Raw genomic sequence first — 18,716 nt, forward strand, 5'->3', positions numbered from 1 at the left:
TTATCATAGGTGGGAGTAGGTGCGGCTATATGCTGTACTTCCTTGTTGCAGCCCCGTACAGTAATATTCTAATTCAGGGTGAGGTTGGCCCGCGAGGGAGTTGAATTGCAGGCGCCTTTGGTGTTTTCACAGGGCTGCAATGGTAACTCACACCCCTTCATGGGTAATGGCATAGAGCCCTTAATGTTTTATTTTAATACATTTGTTTTCGCCCCTGAAACACAACAATGAATTCAATTGTTTTTTGATTGATTTAAAAAAATTGGATCTTTGATTAAATCTTTCCTTCCTACCGTTTTGACCGTCTAACTACCCAGTCATGTGCATCACTGTTTACAAAGCGCTACGGAATTTGCTGCGCTATATAAGAAACTGCTAGTAAATACATTAAATATGCCCCCTAGACATGGGTGTGCTTACGGTATCCATTATACACCAGATGATCATGGTTATTTTGGGATGGGTTTGTCTGTGCAAGTGCTTGTTGTTCTACACTGAAAGGGGTCTCCATTGATTTACATCTCCGAGATCTGCCAAGCCAGTAGCACCAAACAAGGAGAGCAACTTTCCAACTGAACCTCTCAATCACTCAGCCAGGCCTCTAAAAGCTTGTTACTAAAACAGCTGCAAACATAGTGTAGAAAGTGCAACACGCTTCCTTAACTCTTCTTTTCCCAGTTAGACAATCCCTGCGGGTTTAGCAAGATAACTTATTACATAAGACCTAGATATTAAAAAGTTTGCACCATGGTAAATGTGAAGATATTTTAGGTATATTGACTTCCAGCTGTGCTTTACCACAATCTGTCATTTTCATATCATTTGGAAATGGAACAGATGATAAAACTGCACTGCTGGAGTGGCGTTTACTTGCGCTCATCTGTTATAGTCTGAGCTGTGTTTGGCTCGAAGCAGGGCTGCTGTCGGTGTGTATGTTGTGGAAATGCATTCGACCAAGGGGGTTATTCAATCCCGAATCCGACTGTCTGGATTCAATGTATCGAATAATGGAAAGTCCGGAAATTGTCGGAAATGGCCGTGGATTGTCGGAAAAAGGTTGTGAAATCGACAATCTGCGGCTGTTTCCGACAGAACAGATCTGACTTTAAACAAAGTCGGATCTGACCACCTTCAATGCTGTCGGTAACGGCAGTAGTGAATACGCCCCTAAAGCTGGGTACACACCACATGATTTACTCCACAACTTCCTGGGTGAACGATATAGTGCATACACACTAGAATTTTAGAATCCGTTTTTTTTGGCCAGGTATACTTGCATATACTAGGTATTAGATTTGGATTGCTGTGCAACAGCCAGGAAGGTAACAAGTAACCGTACAGGTATGTGTCCTGGGGGAGGGTTAGGACACGGAAATAGGGAACATATTTGCTGGGCAGCAAGATAGGTAAAAACAAGTAAATGGTACAGATAAGGACACAACAGGGGGGACACGGGGCACATAAAAATGCTGACTGAGTGACACAGATCCTAGGCAGCCATCGGCGGCGCCATCTTTGTCATTGCTACTCACAGGGCAGCAGTGGAAGGGCTCTACAGGTCATCTCCCCGTCAGCACCCACAGGAGTCAGCCAGCGTGGATTAATACTGAGGCTGTCCTGCTGTGGGGCTAGCTGGCTGGAGGGAGAGCCAGCGGGGGGAGGGCTGAGGATGGGTGCATCGACCTAGGACGGAGCTCACGTGGATGTGACCATCCCTTTTTAACATTTCTAGTTAACAATATTGTTCAGAGACGTCACCCAGCCCTCCCGCTGCAGTCATTGACGATATGCACAATAATATAGTTAATATCATTAGCATGCATGTTGCATAGTGTGTACGCACCTTTACGCATTCCTTGTCCAGTCCATATTGCTAACACCTCAGCCGTCGGCCATCTGACGTTCAGAGTAGGGTACCAATGTATGTTTGGGGTGCTTACAACTGAACCAAGTCGAGCAATAAAAATCTATTTCAAATATCTTAAAATCACTCAAGGAACAAATGTAATGATTTGAATGGTGCAGAGATTTCCGTGATTTAGCAACGAGATTCAATGCTGGAATTTCTTCTTTAAAGTCAAAACCAAATGCTAAATCTGCGAAATCACGGCGCTTTCCAAATCCCGCAGGCTGTTACATTTTGCCCAAGTTGGTTCCTATAATACTATATACTTGTGTTATCTAATTTGTATTGAATCACAGTTTTCAGCCTTTCATCTTTACGTTGTTACTATTACAGGAAATCAGTGTGGGAATACTGCTGGGCCCAGACCACTATGGGGCTTGTGCTATGATCTTAGATTTGAGCAAAATCGGTGATGAATAAAATCGATCAGTTACACCTTTCTAGATACGCTCTGGGGGTCATTCTGGTTGGCAGAGGTAATTCACAGCTTAGTGAACCTTTTAAAGCCGCCCGGTCCACTCGCTGATCTGCGAATATACCCGCCGCTTTGTGAACGGATTTTTTGCGTAAACAACCATTCGCAGGTTAGCGTGCAGGGCAGAAATCATTCGATGGTTGCCGACCATTGAATGATTTCTACCCTGCTCGCAATTCTAATACCGCCTTTTAGACCTACTACCCGGGATTGTAAACCCGGTTCAATCCCAGGTTTTTAAAAATCCCGGGTAGAGCCATTAAGACATACGCTAGTCCCGGGATTATGCGCGTGCAAGTGAAACATACCGGCATTTTTGCGTATGTCTGAAAGGGGGTAGAAGTCAGTCTGGGCTGACTTACACTTGTGTTGCGTCCAACTAGGTGTTCGACTGCCTGCGTTCGCATAGGGAAGCCCAGCGTTTTCATGGGAACGCCCAGGAAACATGGGGCCAGCCTTTAACCCGCCCACCTCCCTGTGTGAGTGCCATGGCGACTATGCGAGTCACTGAATGTGCCCGCACATAGGCCCTGCACATGCGCATATGAGAATATGCTCATGCGCAGAGCTTCAACATCGGTTCTCCGTGCTAACACACCGGAGTCAATTAGAATCAAGGCCTCTGTTTGTGATGTGTTAAATTAAAATGCCGGCTATTGAAAATAACATGTATTTGCATATGTAACTGCGTTAGCAGTATATGGTTGAGGCCTATAATCTTGGAGTGATCTATCGGAATATTTCCGTCCCCTGTAACAAGCTGTGACCTTGTGTTGGCATGTGACTGGCTTCCATGCTTGTACTTTAATCATAGGCTAATAATCTGTTTCTACGAGGCAGGGTCCAAAGCCACATGATCTCCAGGGTCTTTGCAATAAATCACCCAGAATGAAATAGAGGGTGCCATCCGGTCAGTGCCATTTATCAGTCCCTGCGTGTAAATGCCCTGTCTCTTGAGCCCTTTGTATCAAGGTAATTTATATCATGTGGCAGGACAGTCACAAGCCTCTCGCTCAAGTTTGGTGCTTTCAGCACAAGTTTCCTGAACAGCCTTCAGCCATGATTATCATTAACCTCTTCTTACTAGACTGGCAAGTGTCTGGGTCTCTTACTACCATTTAGAATTAATCCTTTAGTGCTCAGTAATTAATACGGGATACAGTCAGTGCAAGCTACATTTAGAGCATAGGCATGTAAAACCACAAGATGGTTGAACTGGATTAATCTGTTGTCTCAGTGAGAGCCAGCCCTGTTGGAAGATGCAGCGCTTCCTCCTCCCTGAATTGTAAACACTGGATGTTGCCAGGTTTTAGGTGTCAGTAGAGGTTTCATGTTTTAATGAACACAAAACAGAAGCGATTCTTTTGGTGCTGATTCCTGTGAAGGCGGCATAGAACGAGCGCCTGTCATTAGTACTCGGGGAGTGTTTGCCGTTTCCTAGTGAGACATAAGAGTGCACCAGTGCTTCTTAAAGGGAATGAGTGGATGTTGGAGTTATTATTTTACCTTAAAGGAGAGGTGCTGGGTTTTTCCCCTAGATTCTGTGTATTTTAACGTTTGCTCTGTTTTCTGCAATGTTTTTGTACATGAACGAGCAGTGAGCTGATTGTAACGGCTAAGTGGCGCCTGCGTGTATTTGCGGTTCTCCGATCTATCCTCTTGCACATCACAACTCCTTCAGATTTTATTTATTTATTGGGCAGCACGGACGGTGTAGTGGTTAGCATTGCTGCCTAACAGCACTGAGGTCATGGGTACGATACCCACCATGGCCATAACTGTGCGGAGTTTGTATATTGTCCTCGTACTTGCGTGGGTTTCCTCTGGGTGCTCTGGGTTACTCCCTCAACTCAGTGATATACTGGTAGGTTCATTAGCTCCCAACAAAATTAACCCTAAAATGTCTGTGTGTGCGTGTACATGTGGTAGGGAATATAGACTGTAAGCTCCACTGGGGCAGGGACTGATGGTCAGTTATTCTCTGTAAAGTGCTGTGGAATATGGGGATTGTTCTAAATCAATTGGTCCCCTGCGCGTTCTCACAGGGGACAGGCGACTGCTTGTTATGCGCACATGCAGCCGCTCTATGCGAGCGCCCAAACACAGAAGTCAGGGCGGGGGGCATGGAGGGGCATGGGAAGGCTGGCCGGATATGTCAGCAGATATCAGCTCGTACAGGGCCCCCGCAGGTCTGAGACACCATAGAGGGGTGTCAGATCTGTGAGCGCTGAATAAATCCTTTAATGCCATGGAATGCTTTCTCCCCCCACACCCAAGGTGAACGGAAGATAATGCAAATCACCCAATCGCGTACCGGGGGGGGGGGGGGAATTGGCGGACAGCGTCTGGTTGACATGCAAGTCAACCAGAATGAGGACCTATTTATGCGCTATATGAATACCTGTATTCAATATTCATGGTAAACCCAAGTCAGCTAAAGAATGCCACAGACTTGCATCTGCCTAGTTATCTGATGACCAGACGAGTGCCGCATGCTTCCATTGCACATGTGAGTCCTAACTGGCTACATCCAGCCTAGAACAATGTTACTTACTGTATCCTGTCACCTGTCTGTGGCCAGCTTAAGTGTAAAGATGAAACAATGGTATAGTTGGCAGAATAGGATAATTTTAGCAGCCGCTGATTAATGTGGAGTGTCCAGACTTCAAACCTGAATTGTGTCAATCCTGGCGCTCCAAGCATCCTTTATGATTCAATATTTATAATGAACATACATGCACCTGGACTGTGCTACAGTATGTACCGATCAGTCATTAATCTGTGATCCGATCCATAATGAAAATCTAGATATTCAGAGGGATATTCAATTAGTGCCTTTTTTTTCGTATGGGGAAAAGACGGAATTAATCTGACCCCCCCCCCCCCCCCCGATTATTCAGCTGCCGTCATTTTTGCCGCTATTGAAGGCCAATGCCTGTATGCTTTTTTTTGTATTAAGCAAAAATGCATTTGCATAAAATGCCAAAAACGGCCACAATTTTACTGTCAGTATTGAAAAGACGCGGATCGGCCGCTAAATAGCGATCCAGGCGTTAATCGCCACATCCGTATTTTTCACCTACGTGAAATATTGGCCCTCCAATTGAATAGGGCAATTCCATAAACACCCTAAAATATAAAGAGGTACTGAATTTTCACTTACAGTAGATGAAAAATCGTCACTCATTGAATACCCCTCATACAGTCCGTAAATGTTCGCAACGCTTTGCGGTTAAACCACTGGACCTTGATCCAAAACAAATCAAATCTAGAAGTTGTCCACATTAGGAATGCCCATTCAGCACAGATTTTTCTAGCAAACCTAAACTCTCGTCCTCCAATAGTACCCCTTATTCACATGTAGCCATTCCCCATTCAGAACCACAGCCCCTCAAAATAACAGCATAGAACAGTATTGGGCTTATTGATGACTTTAATAATTATAGAGGGAAGTTTTTTAAATATAACTCTTGCATCATCCATGCTGGTCCCTCTTCCACATTAAAGCCCCATACACACTGCACGAGAAATTAAGATATCGCTCAATATCGTTAACTATGCTCGCTCCCACCCATCATTCAACATGCAGGTCAACTATGGCCAATGACCTGCGTGTTCAGCGGGTTCCGTTGACTTCCCTTTACAATAATGTTTACTGATCTTGTTTAGTATGTGCACTTAATATCATTTGACCAGTTAGCGATCTTTGGTGCCCCTAGTAGTGTGTATGGGGCTTAACTTGACTTGATTATTATTATTATTATTTTATTTATAAGGCGCCACAAGTGTTTCGCAGCGCCGTACAAAGGAACAATACAGGGAGACAAAAACTTGGCATAACATTGAATAAATAACAAAAATACAGTACAAATAAAGAGCACCACAGTTCAATACACATTACAGCTTAAATGTAAGTAGTAAGGACCCAATCAACATACAACTAGAGGCTTGAGGCCAATGATGGAGATGAGTATTAAGATGGTCACTGAGTGTTGGAGTAAAGGAGAGCTGTGAGTGAAATGTGAAGAGAAGTGGGCTTTGACAACAGGAGGGAAGAGGGCCCTACTCGGAGGAGCTTACAATCTAGTAGGAAGGGGAGACAGACAGATTACAAGAGGTGCAAGCGAGGGGGTGGTGGTTAGATAGCAGGATGTAAACAGGAAACAGGCAAGGGGTCGGAGAACCAGCTGGTTTATGCAGTGGAAGATACATTTAAGTGTAAAGATGAACACATTTTAAGATCCAGCCTTTCCCCAGAGTGTAGACATGGATAGAACTTTACAGAACAGACTTCTGAGCAATGTATTACGCCAATGACTGTGTGTTAGGGACACACAGAGGCAATAGGAACAATCAATGGGGTGTATTCAATGACTTTTGCTCGCTGTGGCAGTGCTGACTGCTTGCTGTCACAGCTCGCAGGGTCAGTATTCAATTGACTCCCTGCACACGCCGTTACCAACGCGCTAGGTTTTTGTAGCGTCTGGGAAACAGCGTGTGCGGCCGCTAAAACAGCAAGGCTTGTGGCTAAATGCAACGGGCTCCCTACATTACCCGCAAGCCTCGCCGGTTTGGGGGAATCCTCGCTGTCCTCTGAAATCGAGGGTTCCCCTGGAATGTTGAATACAGTGAGCGCCCGGCACGGGGGTTAAACGGCGAGGGTCGCTTGTTTTCGGCAATCCCTGCCGTTTAACCCCCTCGTCGGCCGCATTGAATATGGGCCACTTTCTGGCTAGGTTTTTGTTTCTGGGCACTACATCATAGCCCAATATCCTAGATTTTCCTGTGTACCGCAGGGAGTAAAGTGCAATATTGCTGGTCATGAGGTGTCTGAGAAATGCTGGCAATGGTAGTTGTATTTCCCCCTTTGTTTTCATTCTCATTTGTAAATGATAACCGAGAAAGGTCATGTTCCAGATCAAAGGTAATTACATAGATATTGGTGACTAGTTGGTGACAATTATCACTAAAATGCTAAATCAAAGTTATTGTTCTATTGTTTAATAAAATAAAGCGGTTTACTATATTGTGTTTTCTTTAAGCTACTTTTATAAATTGGTTATCCTTGGAGGTGTGATAAACAAACTGCTCCCTTTGTTTTACAGAATTGTGTACCTTGTGCTTATTTTCTCCTACCTATGTTTGTCCAACAGGCCTCAACAAACAATGAAAGCTCCAACCATAGTTTTGGAAGCCTGGGTTCTTTAAGCGACAAAGAGTCAGAGGTATGTGGATTGATTGATTCTATAGATCCCCACATTTGGGTACTTATTATATTGTTGTATTTCATTACTTCTTTCTATAATCAGAAGACTTTTATTAACAGTTCTTTATAGAATCTTGTCATTTATGTTATTTTTTTTAAATTTTATTATTTCTGAGTATTTATAGATTGTAATCACATTTTCGCAGCAGTCTGACTGTGACAGCTGCCATTCATGCATCAGATTTCAGAATGAGTGGGCGGTTTAAAGATCCAGTGTCCCCTAATCGCTGGATACCCTAACATGTATTTATTTGAGACAGGTCCGTTCAGCAATAAGGCGCACTAGGTTTTAGAGGTCACATGACCTGTTTTTAATAGGCCAAGTTGCCAGAATGCAGCGTGTGTATAACAAACGTGGCATAGGAATTTGGCAGCATTATCGCGAGAGCTCATTTCTTGGCTTCCCCTTTGATCTGCTAGGATAAACGCTGCTATGATACATTAATAGCCTAATATAGCACGCTTCTGACACGCTAACGTGTTTAACAGTCATTTTAATTGGCCTGGATTTCTGCAGCTTTTTTTTGTTTTGTTTTTTTTGCAACTTGCTGGGGCAAAACATTTCATAAAATGTATTTGAGCAACGTAACTTTGGAAGCAGCTAGTGTGCCAACACCGAATAGACGTCACACGCTGCTTCCAAAATGCAGATGTGACACCACCCTGAGAGGAGAGCGGACTGGTGTGCAATCTATTCTAGACACACTTATTGTAAGGCTAGTAGTAGTGACTGAGTATTTAATTCGGTACTTGTGGAGTATCACGGCTCCCACGATGGGCATCGTATGCCAAAAAATCGCATTGCATGCGATCGCATACGATTTTTCACTGAAAAGCATCCAAATGCATTGGAATTAGTATGAAACCTGTTCAATGGCCCCCAAATGGCATTTTTGAGGCTGTACCACCCCCACTATCAACGCAAACCCGAAGCGTGGCGAGCGGCGGCGGTACGTCTCCTACGACCTTTTCATACCCCCACTATCCACGTCGGCGTGGAGTTGAGAATAGAAAGTGTGGCGATCCACCGAGCCCGAAGCGTGGCGACCGGACGCGGATACCTTCACAGGTATACGCGTCCCCTCACGGGCTTCACAGGTGTCCGCGTCCCCTCGCCACGCTTCGGGCTCGGTGGTTCGCTGCGCTCGCCACACTTTCTATTCTCAACTCCACGCCGACGTGGATAGTGGGGGTATGATAAGGTCGTAGGACGCGTACCGCCGCCCCTCGCGGGCTCGCTGCGCTCGCCATGCTTCAGGTTCGCTTTGATAGTGGGGGTGGTACAGCCTCAAAAATGCCAGTTGGGGGCCATTGAACATGTTTAATACTAATTCCAATGCATTTGGATGCTTTTCAGTGCAAAATCGTATGCGATCGCATGCGATCAAATCGCATGCGATGCGATCGCATGCGATTGCATACGATTTTGGCAAAAAACGGCCAAAATCGGTAAAAATCGCATCGCATGCCACTATATTTGGCATGCGATGGGAGCCGTGATACTCCACAAGTACCTTTAATTCTCTTGTACAATTAAGTGGTAAGAGAACACTTTTTTTTTTTATGTTCTACCTACTGTACTAACAAAAACCTACTACAGTACTACTTCTGTTTATTATAATCATGCTGGTCTGATTAGTATTCATACCATGACATAAAACAGATAGTAAAGATGGACCTGCCCTAACCAGCTTACAGTCTCTGTTACCACCCCAAAATAATCAAAATTACCGGAATAATAATTATAAATGTAGAAACATTGTAATGTATGCCGGAACCATGTTCGTAATAGGCAACAGGCAGTTTATCATTACTTGGCAATTATTCCTAGCATTCAACAGTTTGTGGTTATTGGCTAATTGCTACTGGTTAATTAGTTTCTAGTGTAATTGGCCCTAGTGTGAGTTTGTAGTAGAGAATTAAACTCCGCTTGGGCATCAACTATGTAACAGAATCATTACCTGTAATGTCATGTGTGATATCCTGGCACTACATAAATAGACTATGGTGATAATTACAGAATGCCTTGATGTGCCACACTGTTGGCAAACATGTACAATTCATGCTAAGTATGTTACTTGTGCCCACGTGCAGGCTGGTGCAAGGTGTACATGGAATTTCTACAGCAGAAATGGCTGTGATATTCATAGATGGCCTGAATTAAAATTAGGGAGATGTAGGCTTAACACATTAAATGTATTCTGGTCCCATTGTTTTGCAGATTTGGCTAATTGTAAAATGCATCATATTTTATTACATTTTAAAAGGTAAAATATGCATACACATATAAACAAAGGTAAAACACACGTATACAGGTTGAGTATCCCTTATCCAAACTGCTCTGGAGAAGAATCATTTTGGATAACGGATTAATCCGTGTTTCAGAAAATTTTGGTACTTGTGGATTATCACGGCTCCCATCGCATGCCATATATAGTGGCATGCGATGCGATTTTTACCGATTTTTTTTAAGTTTTTAGTCAAAATCGCATGCGATCGCATACGATTTTTCACTGAAAAGCATCCAAATGCATTGGAATTAGTATGAAACATGTTCAATGGCCCCCAAATGGCATTTTTGAGGCTGTACCACCCCCACTATCAACGCGAACCCGAAGCGTGGCGAGCGGCGGCGGTACGTGTCCTACAACCTTTTCATACCCCCACTATCCACGTCGGCGTGGAGTTGAGAACAGAAAGTGTGGCGAGCGCGGCGAGCGGACGCGGACACCTGTGAAGGCCGTGAGGGGACGCGGATACCTGTGAAGGTATCCGCGTCCCCTCGCGGGGCTCGCTACGCTCGCCACACTTTCTATTCTCAACTCCACGCCACGCTTCGGGTTCGCGTTGATAGTGGGGGTGGTACAGCCTCAAAAATGCCATTTGGGGGCCATTGAACATGTTTCATACTAATTCCAATGCATTTGGATGCTTTTCAGTGAAAAATCGTATGCGATCGCATGCAATGCGATTTTTTCGCATACGATGGCCATCGTGGGAGCCGTGATAATCCACAAGTACCACATGTTTATGTTTCAATGATGAATCTTGAGGACTGGAGCCATATGTGAACACAAAATGCATTTATGTTGTATAAACGCATCATACACATCAAACACATGAAATACACAAATAGATTTTATTTGGGCATGAAACAAGGTTTCAAAATATGAAACAAAGTTGGTGTACAATCTGACTGAATTTGAATGTTAAGCAATACTTTTCTTTCATATATTTAGGACCAGTTACAGGTCACGTCCCCCTGTAGTGCCTGTCACAGGTCACGTCCCCCTGTAGTGCCTGTCACAGGTCACGTCCCCCTGTAGTGCCTGTCACAGGTCACGTCCCCCTGTAGTGCCTGTCACAGGTCACGTCCCCCTGTAGTGCCTGTCACAGGTCACGTCCCCCTGTAGTGCCTGTCACAGGTCACGTCCCCCTGTAGTGCCTGTCACAGGTCACGTCCCCCTGTAGTGCCTGTCACAGGTCACGTCCCCCTGTAGTGCCTGTCACAGGTCACGTCCCCCTGTAGTGCCTGTCTCAGGTCACGTCCCCCTGTAGTGCCTGTCTCAGGTCACGTCCCCCTGTAGTGCCTGTCTCAGGTCACGTCCCCCTGTAGTGCCTGTCTCAGGTCACGTCCCCCTGTAGTGCCTGTTTCAGGTCACGTCCCCCTGTAGTGCCTGTTTCAGGTCACGTCCCCCTGTAGTGCCTGTTTCAGGTCACGTCCCCCTGTAGTGCCTGTTTCAGGTCACGTCCCCCTGTAGTGCCTGTTTCAGGTCACGTCCCCCTGTAGTGCCTGTTTCAGGTCACGTCCCCCTGTAGTGCCTGTTACAGGTCACGTCCCCCTGTAGTGCCTGTTTCAGGTCACGTCCCCCTGTAGTGCCTGTTACAGGTCACGTCCCCCTGTAGTGCCTGTTACAGGTCACGTCCCCCTGTAGTGCCTGTTACAGGTCACGTCCCCCTGTAGTGCCTGTTACAGGTCACGTCCCCCTGTAGTGCCTGTTACAGGTCACGTCCCCCTGTAGTGCCTGTTACAGGTCACGTCCCCCTGTAGTGCCTGTTACAGGTCACGTCCCCCTGTAGTGCCTGTTACAGGTCACGTCCCCCTGTAGTGCCTGTTACAGGTCACGTCCCCCTGTAGTGCCTGTTACAGGTCACGTCCCCCTGTAGTGCCTGTTACAGGTCACGTCCCCCTGTAGTGCCTGTTACAGGTCACGTCCCCCTGTAGTGCCTGTTACAGGTCACGTCCCCCTGTAGTGCCTGTTACAGGTCACGTCCCCCTGTAGTGCCTGTTACAGGTCACGTCCCCCTGTAGTGCCTGTTACAGGTCACGTCCCCCTGTAGTGCCTGTTACAGGTCACGTCCCCCTGTAGTGCCTGTTACAGGTCACGTCCCCCTGTAGTGCCTGTTACAGGTCACGTCCCCCTGTAGTGCCTGTTACAGGTCACGTCCCCCTGTAGTGCCTGTTACAGGTCACGTCCCCCTGTAGTGCCTGTTACAGGTCACGTCCCCCTGTAGTGCCTGTTACAGGTCACGTCCCCCTGTAGTGCCTGTTACAGGTCACGTCCCCCTGTAGTGCCTGTTACAGGTCACGTCCCCCTGTAGTGCCTGTTACAGGTCACGTCCCCCTGTAGTGCCTGTTACAGGTCACGTCCCCCTGTAGTGCCTGTTACAGGTCACGTCCCCCTGTAGTGCCTGTTACAGGTCACGTCCCCCTGTAGTGCCTGTTACAGGTCACGTCCCCCTGTAGTGCCTGTTACAGGTCACGTCCCCCTGTAGTGCCTGTTACAGGTCACGTCCCCCTGTAGTGCCTGTTACAGGTCACGTCCCCCTGTAGTGCCTGTTACAGGTCACGTCCCCCTGTAGTGCCTGTTACAGGTCACGTCCCCCTGTAGTGCCTGTTACAGGTCACGTCCCCCTGTAGTGCCTGTTACAGGTCACGTCCCCCTGTAGTGCCTGTTACAGGTCACGTCCCCCTGTAGTGCCTGTTACAGGTCACGTCCCCCTGTAGTGCCTGTTACAGGTCACGTCCCCCTGTAGTGCCTGTTACAGGTCACGTCCCCCTGTAGTGCCTGTTACAGGTCACGTCCCCCTGTAGTGCCTGTTACAGGTCACGTCCCCCTGTAGTGCCTGTTACAGGTCACGTCCCCCTGTAGTGCCTGTTACAGGTCACGTCCCCCTGTAGTGCCTGTTACAGGTCACGTCCCCCTGTAGTGCCTGTTACAGGTCACGTCCCCCTGTAGTGCCTGTTACAGGTCACGTCCCCCTGTAGTGCCTGTTACAGGTCACGTCCCCCTGTAGTGCCTGTTACAGGTCACGTCCCCCTGTAGTGCCTGTTACAGGTCACGTCCCCCTGTAGTGCCTGTTACAGGTCACGTCCCCCTGTAGTGCCTGTTACAGGTCACGTCCCCCTGTAGTGCCTGTTACAGGTCACGTCCCCCTGTAGTGCCTGTTACAGGTCACGTCCCCCTGTAGTGCCTGTTACAGGTCACGTCCCCCTGTAGTGCCTGTTACAGGTCACGTCCCCCTGTAGTGCCTGTTACAGGTCACGTCCCCCTGTAGTGCCTGTTACAGGTCACGTCCCCCTGTAGTGCCTGTTACAGGTCACGTCCCCCTGTAGTGCCTGTTACAGGTCACGTCCCCCTGTAGTGCCTGTTACAGGTCACGTCCCCCTGTAGTGCCTGTTACAGGTCACGTCCCCCTGTAGTGCCTGTTACAGGTCACGTCCCCCTGTAGTGCCTGTTACAGGTCACGTCCCCCTGTAGTGCCTGTTACAGGTCACGTCCCCCTGTAGTGCCTGTTACAGGTCACGTCCCCCTGTAGTGCCTGTTACAGGTCACGTCCCCCTGTAGTGCCTGTTACAGGTCACGTCCCCCTGTAGTGCCTGTTACAGGTCACGTCCCCCTGTAGTGCCTGTTACAGGTCACGTCCCCCTGTAGTGCCTGTTACAGGTCACGTCCCCCTGTAGTGCCTGTTACAGGTCACGTCCCCCTGTAGTGCCTGTCTCAGGTCACGTCCCCCTGATGTTGCGCATCGCTATCCCCCTACACACGGAGCGATATAGGTGCATTTTCTAAGAAGTGTAGTGAGATTGCTTAGAAAATGTCCCTAAATCGCTCCATGTGTGGGCCCCATAAGGCCTTGGCTGGTATTCTGTTAGATAATAACTTTGCTAGGCGCTATCCAATTAGCCATGATCACCGCCCCTTATCTTGGATTATGCTTTGATATTTTATCCCGGATCTCGTGTCATTGACAGAAAACGGGTAGTTTTTCAATGTAAAACATGTTATTATTGTATTTCTTGATAATAACACCATTGGGCTTAAATTGAAAAAAGTAGCACATCTAATTGGATTAGTATAAGATACAAAGAATTCACAAATCAAGCACTAAAATGTTACAGATAAGAAAACCAAAAATGACAAACACAATATGGTACTCATAGGTAATGGGAACAGCAAGGTAGCGATGGGATAAACCTATCAGTTTGGGGAATCTGAGTCTAAGCCATATTTGGAGGACTTCCACGAGGCACACAATCAGTCCGATTTTAATGGACACTCTTGTTTTTCATACATAAGTCATCATATGAAATTGTGGAGTTGTCCAGATCTATCTATGAAGAAAGAGAATGGACTTGTGAAGCCATCTACATCCTAACAATATCCATTCCTCATACATAAGGGGATTCAAATCTGCCTTCCATTTAAATCCTGTTTACATTGATGTCTTTTATGCAGTATCTTGTAATACCAATCACTGACCTGTTTACTGCATTAACAAACGTGTTTATTTGCATGCCGATTTTTTACCTTCAGGTTGTTTTATCTTTAAATCTATTGTTAAGCCCCATACACCCTAAACTTTGGAGTCCACAGTCGATATAATTAATTTTAATAATCAATCGGCCGCGTGTCCTGATTTTGTGTTTACACTCTGAACGATGTAACTGAACGAAATCGGCGGATCATATCACTGTAAAATTGACTGTCATGTTCAGAAGACCTCAATAATTGTTCACAACAAGCTAAAGATATTTAGTGTAGACACTAGTCCAGGGGTCCTCAAACTATTTAGTTCTAGGACCCCATCAGACAATAAAAATAATGACAGGACCCCTGCGAGTTACTGCAGAAGGTCATCACATCACATGTGTAGTCAGCAGACAGCACATACATGGCAGCAATGTGGAGGCGCAAAATGATGGGAGGAGTCTGAAGTAACAGACAATTCGGTACTTGTGAGTTATCTGGACGCCCGATTTTTTGATTGTATGCCTTAAGTTAAGGCATACAATCAGATGCGATGCGATGCGATATCGCATCGCATCGCATCGCATGCGACCATCGGATGCGATGACCCGATTTTTCCATAGGAATCAATGTTAAAATGATTCCTATGGAAAAAGGGGTCCTTTTCATACCCCTACTATCCAAGTGGGCATGGAGTTGGATATAAACCTGTGGCGAGCGTAGCGAGCCACCGAGCCCGAAGCGTGGCGAGCGAAGCGAGCCCCGCGAGGGGACGGTATTCCGTGTCCCCTCGCGGGGCTCGCTACGCTCGCCACGCTTCGGGCTCGGTGGCTCGCTACGCTCGCCACAGGTTTATATCCAACTCCATGCCCACTTGGATAGTAGGGGTATGAAAAGGACCCCTTTTTCCCATTGAATTCCATGTTAAAATGGACTCAGTCCATTTTAACATTGATTCCTATGGAAAAATCGGGTCATCGCATCGCATCCGATGGTCGCATGCGATGCGATGTGCCCGATCCGACCCGATTTTGAAATCGGGCGTCCGGATAACTCACAAGTACCGACAATTCAATAGAGTGGGGATCGAACGTTTGGGCACCCCAGGCCTGATGGCCAGCAACATGGAGTCGGGACCCCATACTGAGGTCAGGACCCACAGTTTGAGAACCGCAGCACTAGACTATATCGCTCAGAAGCCCCTTTCTGAGCTATACTGCTTACAATATCCTCTAGTGTGTATTGGGCTTTTGTGGGGATCTGATTTAATAGTTACCCAAAATATAGTGACATTTTCTGTCTTTGATAGTATGGTAGGATATAGTAAGAATGGAGTTTGTGTCCTGTAATTAGCGCTTGTTACCAGCCACTTGACTCTCTCCCTCTCTCCTAATCATGGATTTTAGACTCCAGAAAAGAAGTCGGACTCTACTAGGGGAAGGAAAAGGAAAGCGGAAAATCAAAGTGAAAGCAGTCAAGGTAATTACTAACCTATCAGCCCTGCAGATAATACAGCTTGTATTAACTTCATAACACAGTAGGCCAATGGTACTATATATATATATATCCCAAATGTCTGTCCTTTTTATTCTCACACTCTGTAGTCGCAGGATAAGTTTTGTTGTAGACATTGATTGGTTAGTGTAACGAACGTCTTGCTACAGAGATAACAGGAAGTAATCAGCAGAGACAGTAGCTTTATGTGCAAAGAGCGAATGACCAGGGGCTCTCACCAAAGCACTGCTATTGGGAATGTACTAGATTATTTAGCATTGGTAGTGATGCATCTATATTGTACATCATGAAGAGCTGTCTTCACCTGTGCTATGTGTCATGCTCAGTGCCCTGACCGCACACGACTCTTGCCATTATATCACACTTTAAATCTATTGTATTGTGAGAAGATTATCTCACTTAAATAAGACTGAACACTGGGTTCCAGGAAGAGATAAGGGGATTATGGAGCACAGATAAATGCTGAGAGGTGAGCACCGCACGCCGACTTTATGGCCTCATCACAGTTAATGTGCAATGTTCTATAATGAACATAAAATTAATGATCTTCCATTTGTGGAATGTCAAATAAACAATGTCCGGTACTTGTTTAGTTTCACGGCGGCAGATATATCGCATGCGATTTGATGCGATTTTGTACCTGTTCATGACCCCACTATCCACTATGGCATGGAGTTGATTTTATATAGTGTGGTGAGCGGACGCGTATTACTTTACATGTATTCCGCGTCCCCTTGTGGCGCTCGCTGTGCTCGTCATGGAATACATGTAAAGTAATCCGCGGGGCTCGCCACGCTTCGGGCACTATATAAAATCAACTCCATGCGTAGTGGATAGTGGGGTTATGAACAGGTACAAAATCGCATGCGATATATCTGCCGCCGTGAAACGAAACAAGTACCCAATGTCTAGTAGTAGTTTTATTACCTGCTCTTCAGTTGCTGATGTATAACACCAAATAACACCCAAACTGTTTGTCGTCTACCGTTAACATTTATATGTAAGGCAGCAAATGGTTAATTATTGTTGTTAATTTATTTTGTGAGATAGATTCCTATTTGTTCCATACCCATTAAATAGGACTTCTACAGATTTCCCCAGCGGAGCTGGCAGGCACTGAACTGCATTGTGGGACCACCAATTGGCCAGCCGGATTCGTTATGGAATCCCGGCGTTCAAAATCCCGACGCTGGAATCCCTACCGCCGAAATCCCGACAAGGGGGGCACGTGGATCGACCCCCCTTGCGGGCTCGCCACGCAGTGGGCCCGGTGCCTCGCTACGCTCGGCACGCTAATTTATTCTCCCTCTATGCGTGTCGTGGAGGGAGAAAGTTTCGGGATTTTAACGTCCGGGATTTTGAACGCCGGGAAATCAACCGCAGCCTATTTAAAGACATGCATAGCTTTTTAATGCAGCCGACCTCAATGTAGGACTCGTCCTGTGGAGGAGTTGGTTGAATTTAACTTTCTTTTTAAAGCAATTTCTTTTATTGAAGCTTCAGCAAGTGACAACATACAAGAATATTCACAATACATAAAGTACAATTTTGATTGAATAGACATTGACAGGAGACAATGATATACCAATACATCAAGAACAAACTATGGGGGTATGCAATCCAATGTCTGAACATCCCGACAGTTGGAATCCTTTGCCGTTTCTGCTCAGCTTGACTGTAAGTAGACAGCCGGAATTCAATGTTCCGGCAGTCAAGTGTCGGAATGTGGGCATGTTGGTGAAAATGCCCGCGGATTGCAGAAAAACGGACGAGAATTCGTCAGTCCGAGGCCTTTTCCAACAAAACCGACTCTGATCTGTTTTTACATAATCTTCCTTCAATGCTGTCGGAAACGGCAGCATTAAATATGCTACGGCCGCCATTTCCGCAGGCAGAAATAGCAGCCGGGATTGAATACCCCCCAAATCCTTATAATGACAGTATCGGAACCAACAAAGTAATTATGGTCATATAAATTCAGCTAAGCTACAAGGGACATTGTAAATATAGTTTTAAATAAATTAATAAAACTAATAGCTATCGTCTTTGGTTTCAATCATATAATATCACTTTGCTTTTCACAACATCAAAAAATGGGAAAGAACCATATATAATACCAATTAAGCAATAATACAGTGCACAAGACCAAATACAATAGCGTCGATGACCATGGACTTGATGATTGAATTTTACTTTTACTTGATATATCAATTGCTTTTCCAACGGAGCTACGCTGAGATCAACAATGCATTGCAGGTTTTCTGTCACCAGTTTGTAAGTGAGGCTCCGTTGGCGGCTTCAAATATAGATCTTGATCCAGTTACATTGAACAAACTCTCTTCATGACTGTGCTCATTATATAATTCAGCAGCCTGCAGCATTTCTGCTCATGTCTGATCATGGTGAGATTCTGTCTAATCATCCTATAGCTACTGACGTGTCGGATGCACCGGTCAGTACAGAGAATCTTTTGTGTTACAGCTCAGTAGCAGATGTATTGAAATACCTGGTGTGCCCCGAGAGAATCGGATTTCGGGTCACTCTGAATCCAAACCACTTGTAGTCATTTATACAGGGTTACCATTAGAATGTGTGCCCCTGTTTTTTATTTATATTTGTATTTATTAAATATACTGCTCTGTTGAATGCTAATGAGTTTTACAGTGTTGCAGGCACAAGTACAATTTCTGTAGCAAGCAAAGTTATGTAACACACTACTCGGTACTTGTTTCCTAGCAGGGCGTCCAGTTTCACTACGTACGGTACCGTAGTGAAATCGCATCGCATGCGTGTTTTTGCATG

The 18,716-nt window shown here is 45.9% G+C and overlaps 1 protein-coding gene across 7 annotated transcripts in view; it reads left to right on the plus strand.

Moving 5' to 3' along the window:
* The window catches only part of TLK1 (tousled like kinase 1), a 309,486-nt gene that overhangs the window by 256,367 nt on the left and 34,403 nt on the right, over nt 1-18,716 (plus strand). For all 7 annotated transcript variants that reach the window (XM_083154832.1, XM_083154831.1, XM_083154834.1 and 4 more), the window contains 2 exons: nt 7,535-7,606; nt 15,806-15,878. In XM_083154832.1, the coding sequence (XP_083010958.1) occupies nt 7,535-7,606; nt 15,806-15,878 (145 nt within the window). The remainder of the gene's footprint in view (nt 1-7,534; nt 7,607-15,805; nt 15,879-18,716) is intronic.

This window comes from Crinia signifera, chromosome 7 (genome assembly GCF_055691185.1).
Source record: "Crinia signifera chromosome 7, ASM5569118v1, whole genome shotgun sequence".
Classification (NCBI taxonomy): domain Eukaryota; kingdom Metazoa; phylum Chordata; class Amphibia; order Anura; family Myobatrachidae; genus Crinia; species Crinia signifera.